General features: G+C 47.6%; 2 protein-coding genes across 2 annotated transcripts in view; both read left to right on the forward strand.

Moving 5' to 3' along the window:
* The first annotated feature begins 2,161 nt into the window (after positions 1 to 2,161).
* Positions 2,162 to 5,004, forward strand: Lsm10 (LSM10, U7 small nuclear RNA associated). The gene is made up of 2 exons (XM_046469131.2): positions 2,162 to 2,303; positions 4,298 to 5,004. Exon 2 carries the CDS (start codon positions 4,322 to 4,324, stop codon positions 4,691 to 4,693), a length of 372 nt encoding a protein of 123 aa, XP_046325087.1. The 5' UTR covers positions 2,162 to 2,303; positions 4,298 to 4,321; the 3' UTR covers positions 4,694 to 5,004.
* A 6,092-nt stretch (positions 5,005 to 11,096) lies between these two features.
* The window catches only part of Stk40 (serine/threonine kinase 40), a 43,590-nt gene continuing 41,482 nt past the window's right edge, over positions 11,097 to 13,204 (forward strand). The window contains exon 1 of the mRNA XM_046468842.2: positions 11,097 to 11,270. The gene's annotated coding sequence lies outside the window, so the exon portion shown is untranslated. The remainder of the gene's footprint in view (positions 11,271 to 13,204) is intronic.

The following is a 13,204-nucleotide window of genomic DNA, read 5'->3' on the forward strand; positions in this document are numbered from 1 at the left end:
AGTGATAGGTTTAATGAATAAGAATTTCATAAGTAATCTTTGCCAAAGAAGTTAGTAGAGTGTTGGAAATACAAGGTGGATTATAGTGAGTTGAGTAATTGGTGTAAGAAAGTGGAAGCCCTGTACAGAGCAGCAGTTTGCAAATTTTTCAGTCTCAGAATCCTTCATAATCACTATAAATAACTAAAAGTTTTTGTTTATATAGGTTATTAATATTTTTCTTAGAAGTTAAAGTATCAATTTAAAATAATAAAATCATTAGCATGAGTTCGTTTTTTTAAAAATAACTATTTTCCAAAAGAAAAAAAATTGTTTAGATGAGTGACTTCTGTATTTTTGCAAGTGTCATTAATATCTGTCATAATAAGACAGATGGTGGAACCAACCTAGATGCCCTTCAATAGACGAATGGATAAAAAAAATGTGGCATTTATACACAATGGAGTATTACTCTGCATTAAAAAATGACAAAATCATAGAATTTACAGGGAAATGGATGGCATTAGAGCAGATTATGCTAAGTGAAGCTAGCCAATCCCTAAAAAACAAATGCCAAATGTCTTCTTTGATATAAGGAAAGTAACTAAGAACAGAGTAGGGACGAAGAACAGGAGAAGAAGATTAACATTTAACAGGGATGAGAGGTGGGAGGGAAAGGGAGAGAGAAGGTAAATTGCACGGTAATGGAAGGAGACCCTCAGGGTTATACAGTGGAGGGGGTAGAGAGAGAGGAGGGGAGGGGAGGGGAGAGGTGGGGAGGGGGGAGGGTGGATGATGGGAAAGGCAGCGGAGCACAACAGACACTAGTATGGCAATTTGTAAATCAATGGATGTGTAACTGATGTGAATCTGCAATCTGTATATGGGGTGAAGGTGGGAGTTCATAACCCACTAGAATCAAAGTGTGGAATATGATATGTCAAGAAATTTGTAATGTTTTTGAACAACCCACAATAAAAAATTAAAAAAAAAAAAAAAAAAAAAAAAAAAAAAAACCTCTAACACAGAAAAAAAAAAAAAAAAAAAAATAATAAGACAGATGGATTTTCCTACCTGCTTCTGAATTCAATCCTTCATGATAAGTTATTTTGGTTGAAATGTATAAAGGAAATCCTATCTCACACAGGTGTTAGCTGGAAGGGGATCACACTTGGGGAAGTGCTGGTAGAGAGGGCTCTCTTGAGTGTTTGACTATGGAAGATTGGAGACCAGTAACTTGCATGGAGGGGAAAGTTTTATTTTTTAGGACAAGAGACCAACTGTGGTCACAGGGCGGGAAAAGGGCAGGCTCCTAGGGGAAATGGAAATCAATGAAGAAGGCAAGAGTGAAGAAATAAAAGACTAAATTCTGAAGCTCCGCCTAAGTGCCTGGTTGCTCTTACAACTAAAAGAGGGACACTCAAATCTTGCAAATCTTCACAATTCTCTGAAATAGACATTAGCTTTCATTTTCCTAATGTGAAAACTGAGGCTGAGAGAAGCAACTTTCAAGGGACCTTTTCAAAAAGGAAATAAAATCACATTATGCTCTTTGATAGCTTATCAACACACTTCTAATACTAGATGAGGAAACCGAAGTCATACATACTGACGTCATACAATCAGCAAGGCACAGATAGAACAGAGGCACTGTAACGAAGCCTGCTGCTCCTAACCATGAAATGCCATCTCCTGACCTTGGCTTACAAAGCCCTAAAGGCTGTGGCTCCTGCTCTCTCTCTGACCTCTTGATCCGCCACTCTCCCCAGCCTCACTGGCCTTTCTGTTTCCCTCACATTGTCAGGGTCATTTTCACCAGCATCTTCGCATAAACTCTTCCCTCTAATTGCAGTGTTCCTCTCCTAGTTTTTGCAAGGTTGGCTTCAATTCACTCTTCTCAGCTCAAATGTCACCTCAGTGCATCCCTGATCGTCCACCCAGAACCGATCACATCACTCTATTTTAATCGGTTTAAGGACGTTTATCCTATTTTCCCAGTTTGTTTTCACATGGGCTCTCTCGCGCAGCACCGTCAGCTCGGGGAGCCGGCAGATCTTGCTCCTCGCTGCACACGGGGAGCCGGGAAGGTGCGGGACCCTGAGAACCGGTCCGTGAGTGTGAGCGGAACGACGGCCGCACGGCTGCGCAGAAGAGTCGGGAAGCCCGACGCCGCGCGGCCTCCTGGGAGTTGTAGTCTGAGGCCCGGCTGTGGCCACGCGAGCCGCGGTTGCCATGGCTTCTCAGCGCTGCGAAGGCAGGAGGCAACGCAGCTAGGCGCCGACCGGCCTTGGCCGCGACTGGGAAAGCGGAAGGAATCGCGCGCGGTGGGTTCGAGTCGGCGGAGTGCGGGGAGCACGAGGGCGGAGCGCGGGGGACCCCGGGGAGCGTCTTCTCCCCGACAAGCAGAGTAGCCGCTCTCCCTGCTCTGCTACCACTGCTGTGTGTGGAGAGCGGCCTGGGCGTCCCCGTTTACCAAGGGGCTGACAGGCTTCAAGACGCCAAGTGGCTGGCGCAGTTTCTCCCTCCTGGGAAGTGTCAGAGCCTGTCCTAGAGCCTGGGCCCAGGTTCCAGTGATTGCTCTTTGCAGTCACAGCGGCGGCCCCCAACCCTTGCTTGATCCCAGTCTCAGGCTGAAGGGTCTTTGGACCCTTCCCGGGACCAACCCTCAGCCCCCTCATCAGTGGAGTAACCTGCCTTGACGCTTCTAATGCTACTCTGCATGGCCTTGGTCGGGATTCTGAGTGAGATCGTAAAGGTTCCCCCACCTTGGACTTGGGGGTCTGAAAATGAGAGCTAGATAAAGCATCGTGAGCTCATTCAGTATCAGGGCATGTTGAAAGCAAAAGAAAGTATCTTCAATGTAGTGAAAGTCTGGTAGCTTTACGTAGCCTATGGTTTAATAAATGTATAAACAGGTTCAGGGACATTAAGTAACTGTCCTAGATTTACAGAGTAGGGAGTAGAGTGGGAATTCAACCTAGGTTTCAGTTTCTCTACTTTCAAAACCTGTGTACTTTTTTTTTTTTTCTAATTTTTATTTTGAGACAGGGTCTCATTAAGTTGTTAAGGGCCTTGTTAAATTGCTGCAGCTGGCTTTGAACTTGTGATCCTCCTGCCTCAATCTTTCAAGCCCCTGAGATTACAGGTGTGGGCCACCATGCCCAGCTCAAAATCTTTTTTTTTTTTTTTTAATATTTTCTTAATTGTAGATGGACACGATATCTTTATTTTATTTGCTTATTTTTATGTGGTGCCAGGGATGGATCCCAGTGCCTCACACATGCTAGGCAAGCACTCTACCACTGAGCAACAACCCTGGCCCATCAAAATCTTTTTTTCTTTCTTTGTTTCATTGATGTTGGTATTGGGGACTGAACCTAGGGATGCTCTATCACTGACTACATCCCCAGCTCTTCTTCTTCTTCTTCTTCTTTTTTTTTTTTTTTTTTTTGAGACTGGGTTTCACAAAGTTGCTGAGGCTGGCCTCAGACTTGTGGTCTTCCTGCCTCAGCCTTCCAAATCACCGGGACTAGAGGTGCACCTCCGCACCTGAGCTTGAACTCTGTTCCCTAGTCTCAGACTCCTGAGTAACTGGGAATAAAGGTGTGCACTGCTACAGCCATCTTAAACTATACTTTGGAGTAGGCTTGTCTGCACATTAAAATTACCAAGGAATTTTTAAAAAGTAGGATGCTGGGGTCCTAACCCACTAACCAAATGAATCAGGATCTCTGTGATGTGGAGACCAGGTTAAAAACTTACCAAATGTGGGGCTGGGACTATGGCTCAGCAGTATAGCGCTTGCCTTGCACGTGTGAGGCACTGAGTTCCATCCTCAGCACCACATAAAAATAAACAAACAGAATGAGGGTATTATATCCATCTACAATTAAAAATATATATATTGAAAACATTAAAACAAAAAACAAACAAACAAAAAAAAAAAACCTCACCAGATGATTCTAATGGTACAGTGAGCACTCAGAACCACTTGTATACAGCTTGGAGATCAGGCAGCTATGGATTTGAGTCCAGCATCTCCATTCAGCAGCTGTATAGGCTTGGGCAAGTTATAAGAATTACTCCTAGTCATATTTTCCCCATTTATAAAATAAGTATAACTAACCCTTGGTTTGCAAGGTGATCGAAGATTCTATGAGACATGGACAGTGAAACAGCTTTTGTCTATAGATGCAAAAACTGGGGAGGGGTCAGGCTTGGGGAGGTCTGTGCTGGAAATTTTGTTTGAGGATCTGGTGGAGATGTGTTGGCAATATACCCCCTGATGCACCTCCCATCTATGTTCTCCTGCCCACAGCAAGCAACCAGCCGGTGTGGCAGAATGGCAGTGAGCCACTCAGTGAAGGAGCGGACCATCTCCGAGAACAGCCTGATCATCCTGTTACAGGGTCTCCAGGGCCAGGTAACCACTGTGGACCTGCGGGATGAGAGTGTGGCCCGTGGACGAATTGACAACGTGGATGCTTTCATGAACATTCGCCTGGCCAAGGTCACCTACACGGACCGATGGGGGCATCAGGTTGAGCTGGATGACCTCTTTGTGACAGGCCGTAATGTCCGATACGTCCACATCCCGGATAACGTGAACATCACTGCTACAATCGAGGAGCAGCTGCAGATCATCCACCGTGTGCGCAACTTTGGCAGCAAGGGCCAAGGCCGGCAGGAGTTTCCTTCCAAAAAATATAAGTGAGGCTGCCCTTAGCAAGCTCTGACACCAACTCAGGTGCTTCCAGTGTTATGAACCAACTCCCTGTCACCCCTCCCTTCCTGGAACCTGGTGTCTGACCTACACCACCTGTCACCACTGCCTTTCACAGGGTTCCACTCCTCAGACTCTTCTTGGGACCCAGAATCCTATCTGTCTGCCTGTGGCCTTGGGGTAAATGACAACCCCTCTTTTTTTGTATACAAGTGTCTGGTTTACTATTTTAGGGAATCTGTCAAATAGTTCAACCCTCTCCCTGTGAGGATTATTAAATGTGCTTGGTCTCCAATTCCCCATTTCTCTCTCAATTGTGTTTAATTTCTTATAAAACCAAACTTAGATACAAAGAAGTCCATGTCTTATGCTTTCCCCACTGTGTGCTAGGCTTCCTGTGGCCCTGTGTAATAGGGCGCAGTATCTCAAACTTGGCTGCACATTGGAATCACCCCTCCCACACTTAGAGATTCAGATTTAATTGGTATGGCCCAAGCAGTAGGACTTTTTATGTTTCCCAGGTGATTCTAATACAAGGGAAAGATTGAGAACTTGGAGGAGAGTATGTCAGTGTGGTCAAGTGAAAGTGGCATTTCTATTCAGATACTGTTGAAAAGGCTATTAATATCATTGCCCTTTCCTGAAGTAGAGAGGTTGGAGTATTCTGGGCCTGAACCTTGGGTGTGGAAATTCAACCAACAGCAAATCAATCCTGATTCTGAATCATCCAGTCCTTAGGATTAAAACCCAAGTCTCCTGTGCTCATTCCAAACCTGCCACAGGCAGACAAGCATTTCAGTGAAAGTGGCTCTGTCCCTTGGAACCAGAGAGTTTGTGTTCATCAGATAGTCACAGCATGGCTGTCATGTGCCTCCTCAGTACATGTTGCCAAATAAGATCCTGGACCTGTCTGGAGAAGAACTTATGATCTCGTGGGAATGTGGTCAGCAAAAAACAAGATGAAATCCTGCTTGAGAATTGCTGTGCCCTAGCTCTGGTAAGGCAGGGCAACTGACCTCAAGGCACTCACATTATTTGAGATTTTAGAGGAATGCTGTTGGACACTAGTAGCCCAGAGTCAACTGCATTCATGTTCTAGCTCAGTCTTTGTCTAAGTGTTATCGTGGACCCCCTCATCAGAAATAGCTGGGATGTGTGTAGGAAATGCATTTTCCTGGCTCCCTCTGACCCCAGACTTGAACCAGAATTTGCATTATTAACACCCATGGCAATCCTTCTATATAGTGTGTTTATTTCACTGTCTCAAGGTCCTAGAAGCCTCTTAAACTATGCCCTTGGATTTCAGGAGAGAACACAGGGTCCCAGTAGGGAGAAGTCCACCTTTCTGAGTTTCCAGTCCCCTGTGACAGCCAGAGTTAAGGAGACTGACACCACATGGTGACTGCTGGCAAAAGAAATGATGGGGTAGTTCCAGCAGGGAGGTCCTCAGTGTGGAAATGTCCATGGATCCTCAACAAGTGGGGAGACACGATGAACAGGCAGGGAGCCCCCACAGCAGCCTCCACAGAACTTGCCCATGTGTCTACAAATGTTTCCAAACTTGAAAAGGGCTCTTCCTGAGAGTTTGGCCTAGAAATGGAGGCAAGGTCTAGCTCTGAGACTTTAATAGTATGCTGGGGGTGTCTATGCCTCAGCAGGGCTAGCCAGGGAAGCCACAGGACTCATGTCCTTCCTGGACAAGACCATGGAATATAAATGGGAAGGAGCACACAAGCCCCGCAGAAACACGTTTGCAAAGCCTCAGGTAAGAGCACAGCTGAGTCTGAAGGCCCCAAAGGTATGGGTCTTTATGACAGGTCCTGGATCGATGGGAAAGACTGCCAGGGTCCCAAGTAGAACTGAGGAAACTCAGTGCCCACCCGCCTATGGAAGGCCAGGAAGTCCCTGACTGCCACCAGTCAGCCATTCCATAGAGCATATGCCCCAGGCACAGTGGTGACAGCTGAGGGAACATCAGAAGGAACAAGGGTCTTGTCCTCAGGTGGCTGACATTCAAGTGGGCAGACACATGATATACAAACAAAGTAAAAATGTGTACAGATTCTGGGAAGGAAATAAACAGGGCCCTTTGTGAAAGATAAGTAGAGGTGGTTTTATTTTTGAAAGTGTAATCTGAGGAAGTGAAATTTAAACTGAGAAGGAGACTGCTTTTTAAAGAGCTGGGAGTGGTAGTGCACCCCTGTAATCCCAGTGACCCAGGAGGCTGAGGCAGGAGGATCACAAGTTCGAGGACAGCCTCAGCAATTTAGCAAGACCTCAGTGACTTAGTAAGACCCTATCTCAAAAAAAAAAAAAAAGGCCTGGGGATGTAGCTCAATGGTAAAGCACTCCTGGGTTCAGACCTTAGTGCTCAATAATAAAGAAAAAAGGAAAGCAAAGGAAACTGCCAGTACAAAAGTCCTTCAGTGGGAAGCTCGGGTCTGGGTAGATAATACCATGTAACAACTGATGGACAGGCTGGGAAGGTAGAGAAATGGGAGGGGTGAGTGGGACAAATGAAACAAGGCCTGTGAGCCAGGAGTATTGCTGGTTATAATTTCTTTCTTTTTTTTTTTTTTCAGGAGGAGTTTCTGGGGATTGAAACCAGGACCACCAGCTGTGCCCCCAGCCCCTGGTTCCAGTTTCTGACATGCAGGAACCAGAACTTGGATTTTCTTTAACTCACTCTGAGTTCCTATTTCACCCCCACTCAGCCAGAGTGGCAGAAACTTAACTGCAGTCAATTCCAAGTTCCCTGCATTTTCCTCTGAATTATGTTAAAATTGAAGGGCCCTTCCTTTCGGGGTGCCAAAGCCTTGAGGGTAGTCTGAAGTGATGGTCATCTAGTCCTCCTTTTCTTTAGTCTTTTGTCATCAGCCCTCAGAGGTTACTGCTGAGTCATTCTGCATATCACCCATACCCCTGTCAGGTGACAGATTTTTTTTTTCTTTCTTGCTTTTCCCCAGATCATGTGAGGCAGAGTGAATCCTTGGGTCTTAAGTTAGTTGGGCCCAATTTGATCAAATGCAGCACATAGCTCCAGAGTCGCATTTCTCTGGAGGGTTTTGTTACCTCTCTGGAGTCCCATCCTGGAAAATGAGCTTGGCTCTTGCTTTCCTTCAGTCCCTGAGACCTAGCTGACACCCTCTCTGCGGGCAGGGACCCATTTCCCACCCCAGACTCCCAGATCCTTGTCACACAGTTTTCTAAATATGTTTCTGCACAGAAATTCTTTTCATTCTTCCCTGAAGTCTGGCTTTTGGAATTCAGTAGCTAAAAATGGATTCTGCATTCTGTCCTATCTTTCATTTCCTGAAGTAACAAATGCAGAGTAACCTGTGTAAAGGAAGGGCCCAGGAATATCATGGAAAATGTACTTCAAGATGTTATTGTCTCATGGAGTCTGAATGGTGTGGCCTTTGCTCAAGTACACACACATCCAACCTTCCTGCGCCTTCAGCCACTGTGGGGGCCTGCTTGATGTCAGAACCCCCAGGACTTCTAAGTGCTCAAGTGTCACAGCATGCCTTCCCTCTCCTCCCATTCCTGGAAAGAAGAGAAGAGTTCAGGGGTCTCTTATTTGTGGGGAGGTGACTACAAGGTCTCTGATGTAGCTAGGTGGGCATGCAGCTTACAGTTCACATTTCCCAGGGACATAGAAGAGATGTAGCTTGTCCAGCTCTCAACATGGCCGAGCTGGGTAGGACCTAAATTGGTCCAGTGAGTTCCAGAGTCTGGCATCCCCACCAGCAGGGGTTCTTTGAGTTCTCATCATTGTTCCAGAAAGACCCAGAGAGGGCTGGGGATATAATTCAGGGATAGAGCACCTCATAGGTTAACAGGCCCATTTTACATATATGCAAACAGACTCAGAGAGATTAAATGGTCTAATCAAGATGAGCAGCAGAGTGGGGATTTGAACTTAAGTCTGCTACCTTCAAATGCCATGATCTTAACTACAATACTATACATACTATTCAATTTCCCAGCTTTTTTTTTTTTTTTTTTTTTTGTGATGCTAAAGATTGAACTCAGGCCCTCTTATATGCCAGGCAAGCACTCTGCCACTGAGCCACATCCCCAGTTCTTCCCAGCATTTAAAAAAAAATTTTGTAGTTGTAGATGGATAGCATGTGTTTATTTTATTTGTTTATTTTTATGTGGTGCTAAGGATCGAACCCAGTGCCTCACATGTGGTAGGCAAGCGCCCTATCACTGTGCTACAGCCTCAGCCTTCTTCCTAGCATTCTTGACATCACACTGAAGATGATGTAGGAGATGCTTCTTCTCCCCACTTCAGTGGTTGTACCCAGCCACAGTGTTAGAGCCATACCAGGCCTTAGAACTTGGCCCCACACCAAGGCCAAAAATTTGCAGGAAGGATGACTGGGGTTCAAAAGCCCCTGGGGTCAAGTGTCTCCTCCCTCCTTTGGTGACAAGCAGATCTTCCTATACCTTATTAAGCAACCATCTTGTGCTGTTGTGACAGGTGTCACTTTGTTACAGCAGCCAGTGAGCCAGAGTTGGAAAGCCAGCAGGAACATATCACCGTGTATGTGTCCCAGCAATCTCCTCATGTTGGTGTCCTGATGACAGTTTTTCATTTCCTCTGGCTGGCACCTTTAGTTTCTATTCATTGCCTCCTCTCCTCCCCTCTTTCTCTTCCTCCTTCTCCTCTTTGTAAAAATCCTATATTTTAAATCAGCTGAGAGTCTCCTGGGGATGGGGATGGTGGTATCAGTGCCAAGTGATTCATCTAGCCAATAATTAGAGTTCTGGAAAATCCAAAACTCATTCTTGTCAGAGTCAAGGCTTCCGGAATCCCTAGGCTTTCCCTTTATCAGAGAAAGAAGTGTGGTGGGTTGGGGTTTGATTTCTCTGTACCCATCTTTTGGTCATCTACCTCATGGAGGCTCTGCCACTGAGATGAGTGTGAGCACTCCCTGGGTCCTATAAGAAACTGTTTCCATAAATCACTCAGTCCTCACAGTGATCCTGTAAAGTGTTATCCCTAATTTGGACAGTGGGAAGGTAAGGGAACTTGCATCTAGTTACCCAATTTGTAAGTGACAAAGAAGGGATTCAGATCCTAATCTTTTGGAATCCACCAGACTTGATTCAAATCATACCCCTGCGATTTTTAGCTGTGCATCTTTGGACAGGTTACTGCTCTTTTCTGAGTTCTAGCTTCCTCATCTGTAAACAGATGCCTAATGCTGATGTCTCTAACACAGTTTGGGGCACAACATGGGAGCTGCTCTAATTAGTATTGCTATTCATCCTGATCAGCAGCTCAGTGGACACCAGACATTCAGAGAAACAAAAGAAAGGGCACAATCAGAGGCAGTCAGACCTCACTCAGACCAGCCCTCATGTTCCAGGCAGGCATTGCCTGTGTGATGACAAAGGCACATACACATAAGTGCTTGGCCACACACCCAAGGAAAACCCAGCAGTGCACACAGGCTTGGCCACGTGTGCCTACATGTAGATTCAGGGTGGCCCAGAGAACAAATGGAAAGACAGCTAAACAATCACAAGCAGCAAGCACCCTGCTCACTTCTCTGAGACAAAGGAGTGGGGCTATAGCTGCTGCTGTTGCTGCCCCTGAGCCCTTCTAGCTGCTTCTGCATGCCAGGGGAGCTCTCAAAGGGCTCCAGTGAGTCACCAGCCTGATGCAATCCCTTTAAAGGGCTCATCTGCTAGTGCAAGAAGCTGATTCATGGAGGGCGTGGTTGCTGGAGGAGGAGGAGGAGAAAGGGATTGAAACTATATCAGGAGGGGCTGAAACTGTAGCGGAAGGGAGTGAGGTTAAATGACTGGAATCGTTAATAGGAACTCTTCACTGTAAACCTTCCTGGTCTGACCATCCTCAAGGTTTCTAAGGGCCGAGAGGCAAATGAATTGTGAGCATTGCGACAGGAATGCCTGTCTTTCATTGAGTCTAACTGCAGCGCTTTCCGCAGAGTTTCAGAAATCGAGAAATGAAAATCAAAGAAGGATCGCCTTTCTCTGATAAATACACAACAACCGACCGATCTTCCAACTGCCGGAGACTTTAACCCCAGCAGCACTAGTGTAGGGCCTGCGAGATTCTGTGGAGTCTAGGTGGGGCGGTGCCTCCGTCCCAGCCTCACCGCACTCTTAGATTGTGGTTAAATACCGCCCCTTGGGGTCTCAGCCTCCTATGGTCTCACAATCTTCGGCCCAGACCCCACCCTGAGCCAATCGTCAGTCCGATTCTGGAGTCTTACGTGAAGGCTTCCGCCCAACGTCAAGATGGCGCCGAAGCCCAGGGCGCGGGGCCGACGACTCAGCAAGGGGGTGGGGCGGGCTGCGGCGCGGGCCGGGGAGGGGCGGTGCGTCACTTCCGTTGTCAGGTGGCGGCGCCGCAGCCATGGAGGGAGGCGGCGGCGGCGGCGGCGGCTGTTCGCGCGGCTGTGCTGGGAGGCGGCGGTGAGCGGCTCCCACGCCCCCGGCCCGGCCCTGGCCCTCCGGGACGGAGCGCCGAGCAGCCCCGGCTCCGGGCTGCGGACTATGGGCGAGCAGCGCTGATTACCCGGGGAAGGTGAGGCCGGGGGTCCAGAACTGGGAGCCGGGCGGGGGGTGCGTGTTGGCCCGGCGGGCCTCGGCGGCTTTGGCGGTGGGACCCGGGTGACAGCTTGAAACCATCCGGGCCCTACAGATGGCAACAGCTGAATGCTTCCTCCTCCGCTGGGGGTCTGCTCTTCCCGGGCGGCGGGGGCGGCGACCTCCGGGAGCCTCAGTCTCCGCCGCAACCTTGGGAAGTGGGCACAGCCAGCCCTGCCCGGAGTCACTCAGCCACTGAGTGAAGTGTTGAGCGTTTGAATCCAGTCAGGTTTTCCCAGAGAGACGCCCTCGGCCTCTCCACGTTTCCCTCCTGATCCTAAGAGTGACTTGAAAGTTAGAGGACTAGTCCCCCGGGAGGACCAGCCGGGCTTCCTCCTGGAACCCTCACCCTTTGGCACCGGTATCATCGCTGCTGGGTAATTTTCGGATCCTGGGCGGCGTTCAGGTGCTAGTCACAGGTACCTGCTTGCCAGGTCCACGTTTGGCTGGTCTTCCCCAAGGGGAGAGCTTGCTGTGGTCAGTGTTTCACCTGCCGTGCAGGTCAGGCCCGCCCATTCCCACGCCACTTGGCCCCACCTTCTAACCAGTAGATAGGGGCATTCATTTTTCTGAAGGCGTTCTCTGCCCAACCCCACTCCCCAGGTTTGTTTCCCTTTTGTTGGCGGAAGGAAGAGATGACAGCCGCCTTCTGTGGCAGAATAGACTTTGCTCTGTTTCCTCACTGGAGGAAACCGGTTGGCTTTGCTTGGTTTTGAGAACCCATTGGGGAAGAGGGTAGTCATGCTGGGCTGGGCGCCTTTCCCACTTGGCTGAGTAGTTTTGCATTAGATAAGGAAGAGCAGAATATGTAATTGTAGGGCCCAGAGAATCCCTACTTGTAAACAGTGCTTGTGAGCTCCTTCAGCTCTCTTTCATGACCTCCCTCTGCCTGTTTTTAATGGATTAGATCTAGACAGTCTAAAGGTAGTGGCCATTCATTCATTCCTCACAGAACAACAGGGTTTTTGCCTGGAGAGGCAAGTGTTGTATAATACGGTGGTTGAGAGAGGGCTTTGGAGCAGGTGTTACAGCGCTGGCCTGTAATTCTAGCAGCTGTGAGGACTCAGGCAGGAGGATGGCAAATTCAAAGCCAGCCTCAGCACATTAGCAAGACCCTGTCTCAAAATAAAAAATAAAATTGGCTAGGTATGTGACTCAGTGGCTAAGTGCCCTGGGTTCCATTCCTGCTACCAAAATAAAATTGAAAAGCAGACTGGGGATGTGGCTCAAAGAAGTTGGCTTTGGAACCAAGCTTCCTGAGTTCAAATTCTGGTAGCTTTCTAGCTCTTTGATCTTGGGCATTTTGTTTAACCTCTTTGTGCCTTCATTATTCTCATCTGTAAAACAAGGGTGATAGTATAGAGTTATTAGGAAGAGTTAAACATTAACACATGTAAAACACCTAGAACATGTCTGCCACACTAAGTAGAGTTCAAGGCCTTAGTTGTTTCTATTTCAAGGAGCTCACAGTATAGATAAAGAAGACTGACCTGTAAAAAGATAGTTGAAAGGTGATCTAAAAAAGCTAATAGTAGCAGGAGCAGAGTGCTGTGGGAGCCCAGCAGAGAAAGGCTAGCTCAGCCTGGGGTGTGGGACATGAGGTGACGAATACCATGGGAGGGCCTGGCAGAAGTGACTGTGGAGCCAAGACCAGAGGAGAGGAGGGGAAAACTTAGCCAGGTGAGAATGAAGAGGAAGGTGTTGTTCTGAGAAAGAAAGAGAGATTCGTAGTTTATTCCAAGAACCTCTGATTGTTCAATATAGTATAGAAATTGGCATGGTACAAGGTAAAGCAATATAGGTTGACTAGAGGATACCACTTTATGCCCAGGTTACTGGGGAGCCCATGAACAGCTTTTAAGTGGAGGAGTA

This window comes from Marmota monax, unplaced genomic scaffold (genome assembly GCF_021218885.2).
Source record: "Marmota monax isolate L192 unplaced genomic scaffold, Marmota_monax_Labrador192_F-V1.1 WCK01_AAM20220418_F8-fsc00008, whole genome shotgun sequence".
Classification (NCBI taxonomy): Eukaryota; Metazoa; Chordata; class Mammalia; order Rodentia; family Sciuridae; genus Marmota; species Marmota monax.

What these genes read in the sequence shown, in the direction of transcription:
- Lsm10 (XM_046469131.2), top strand. Translation starts at nt 4,322, where the DNA reads ATGGCAGTGAGCCACTCAGTGAAGGAGCGGACCATCTCCGAGAACAGC.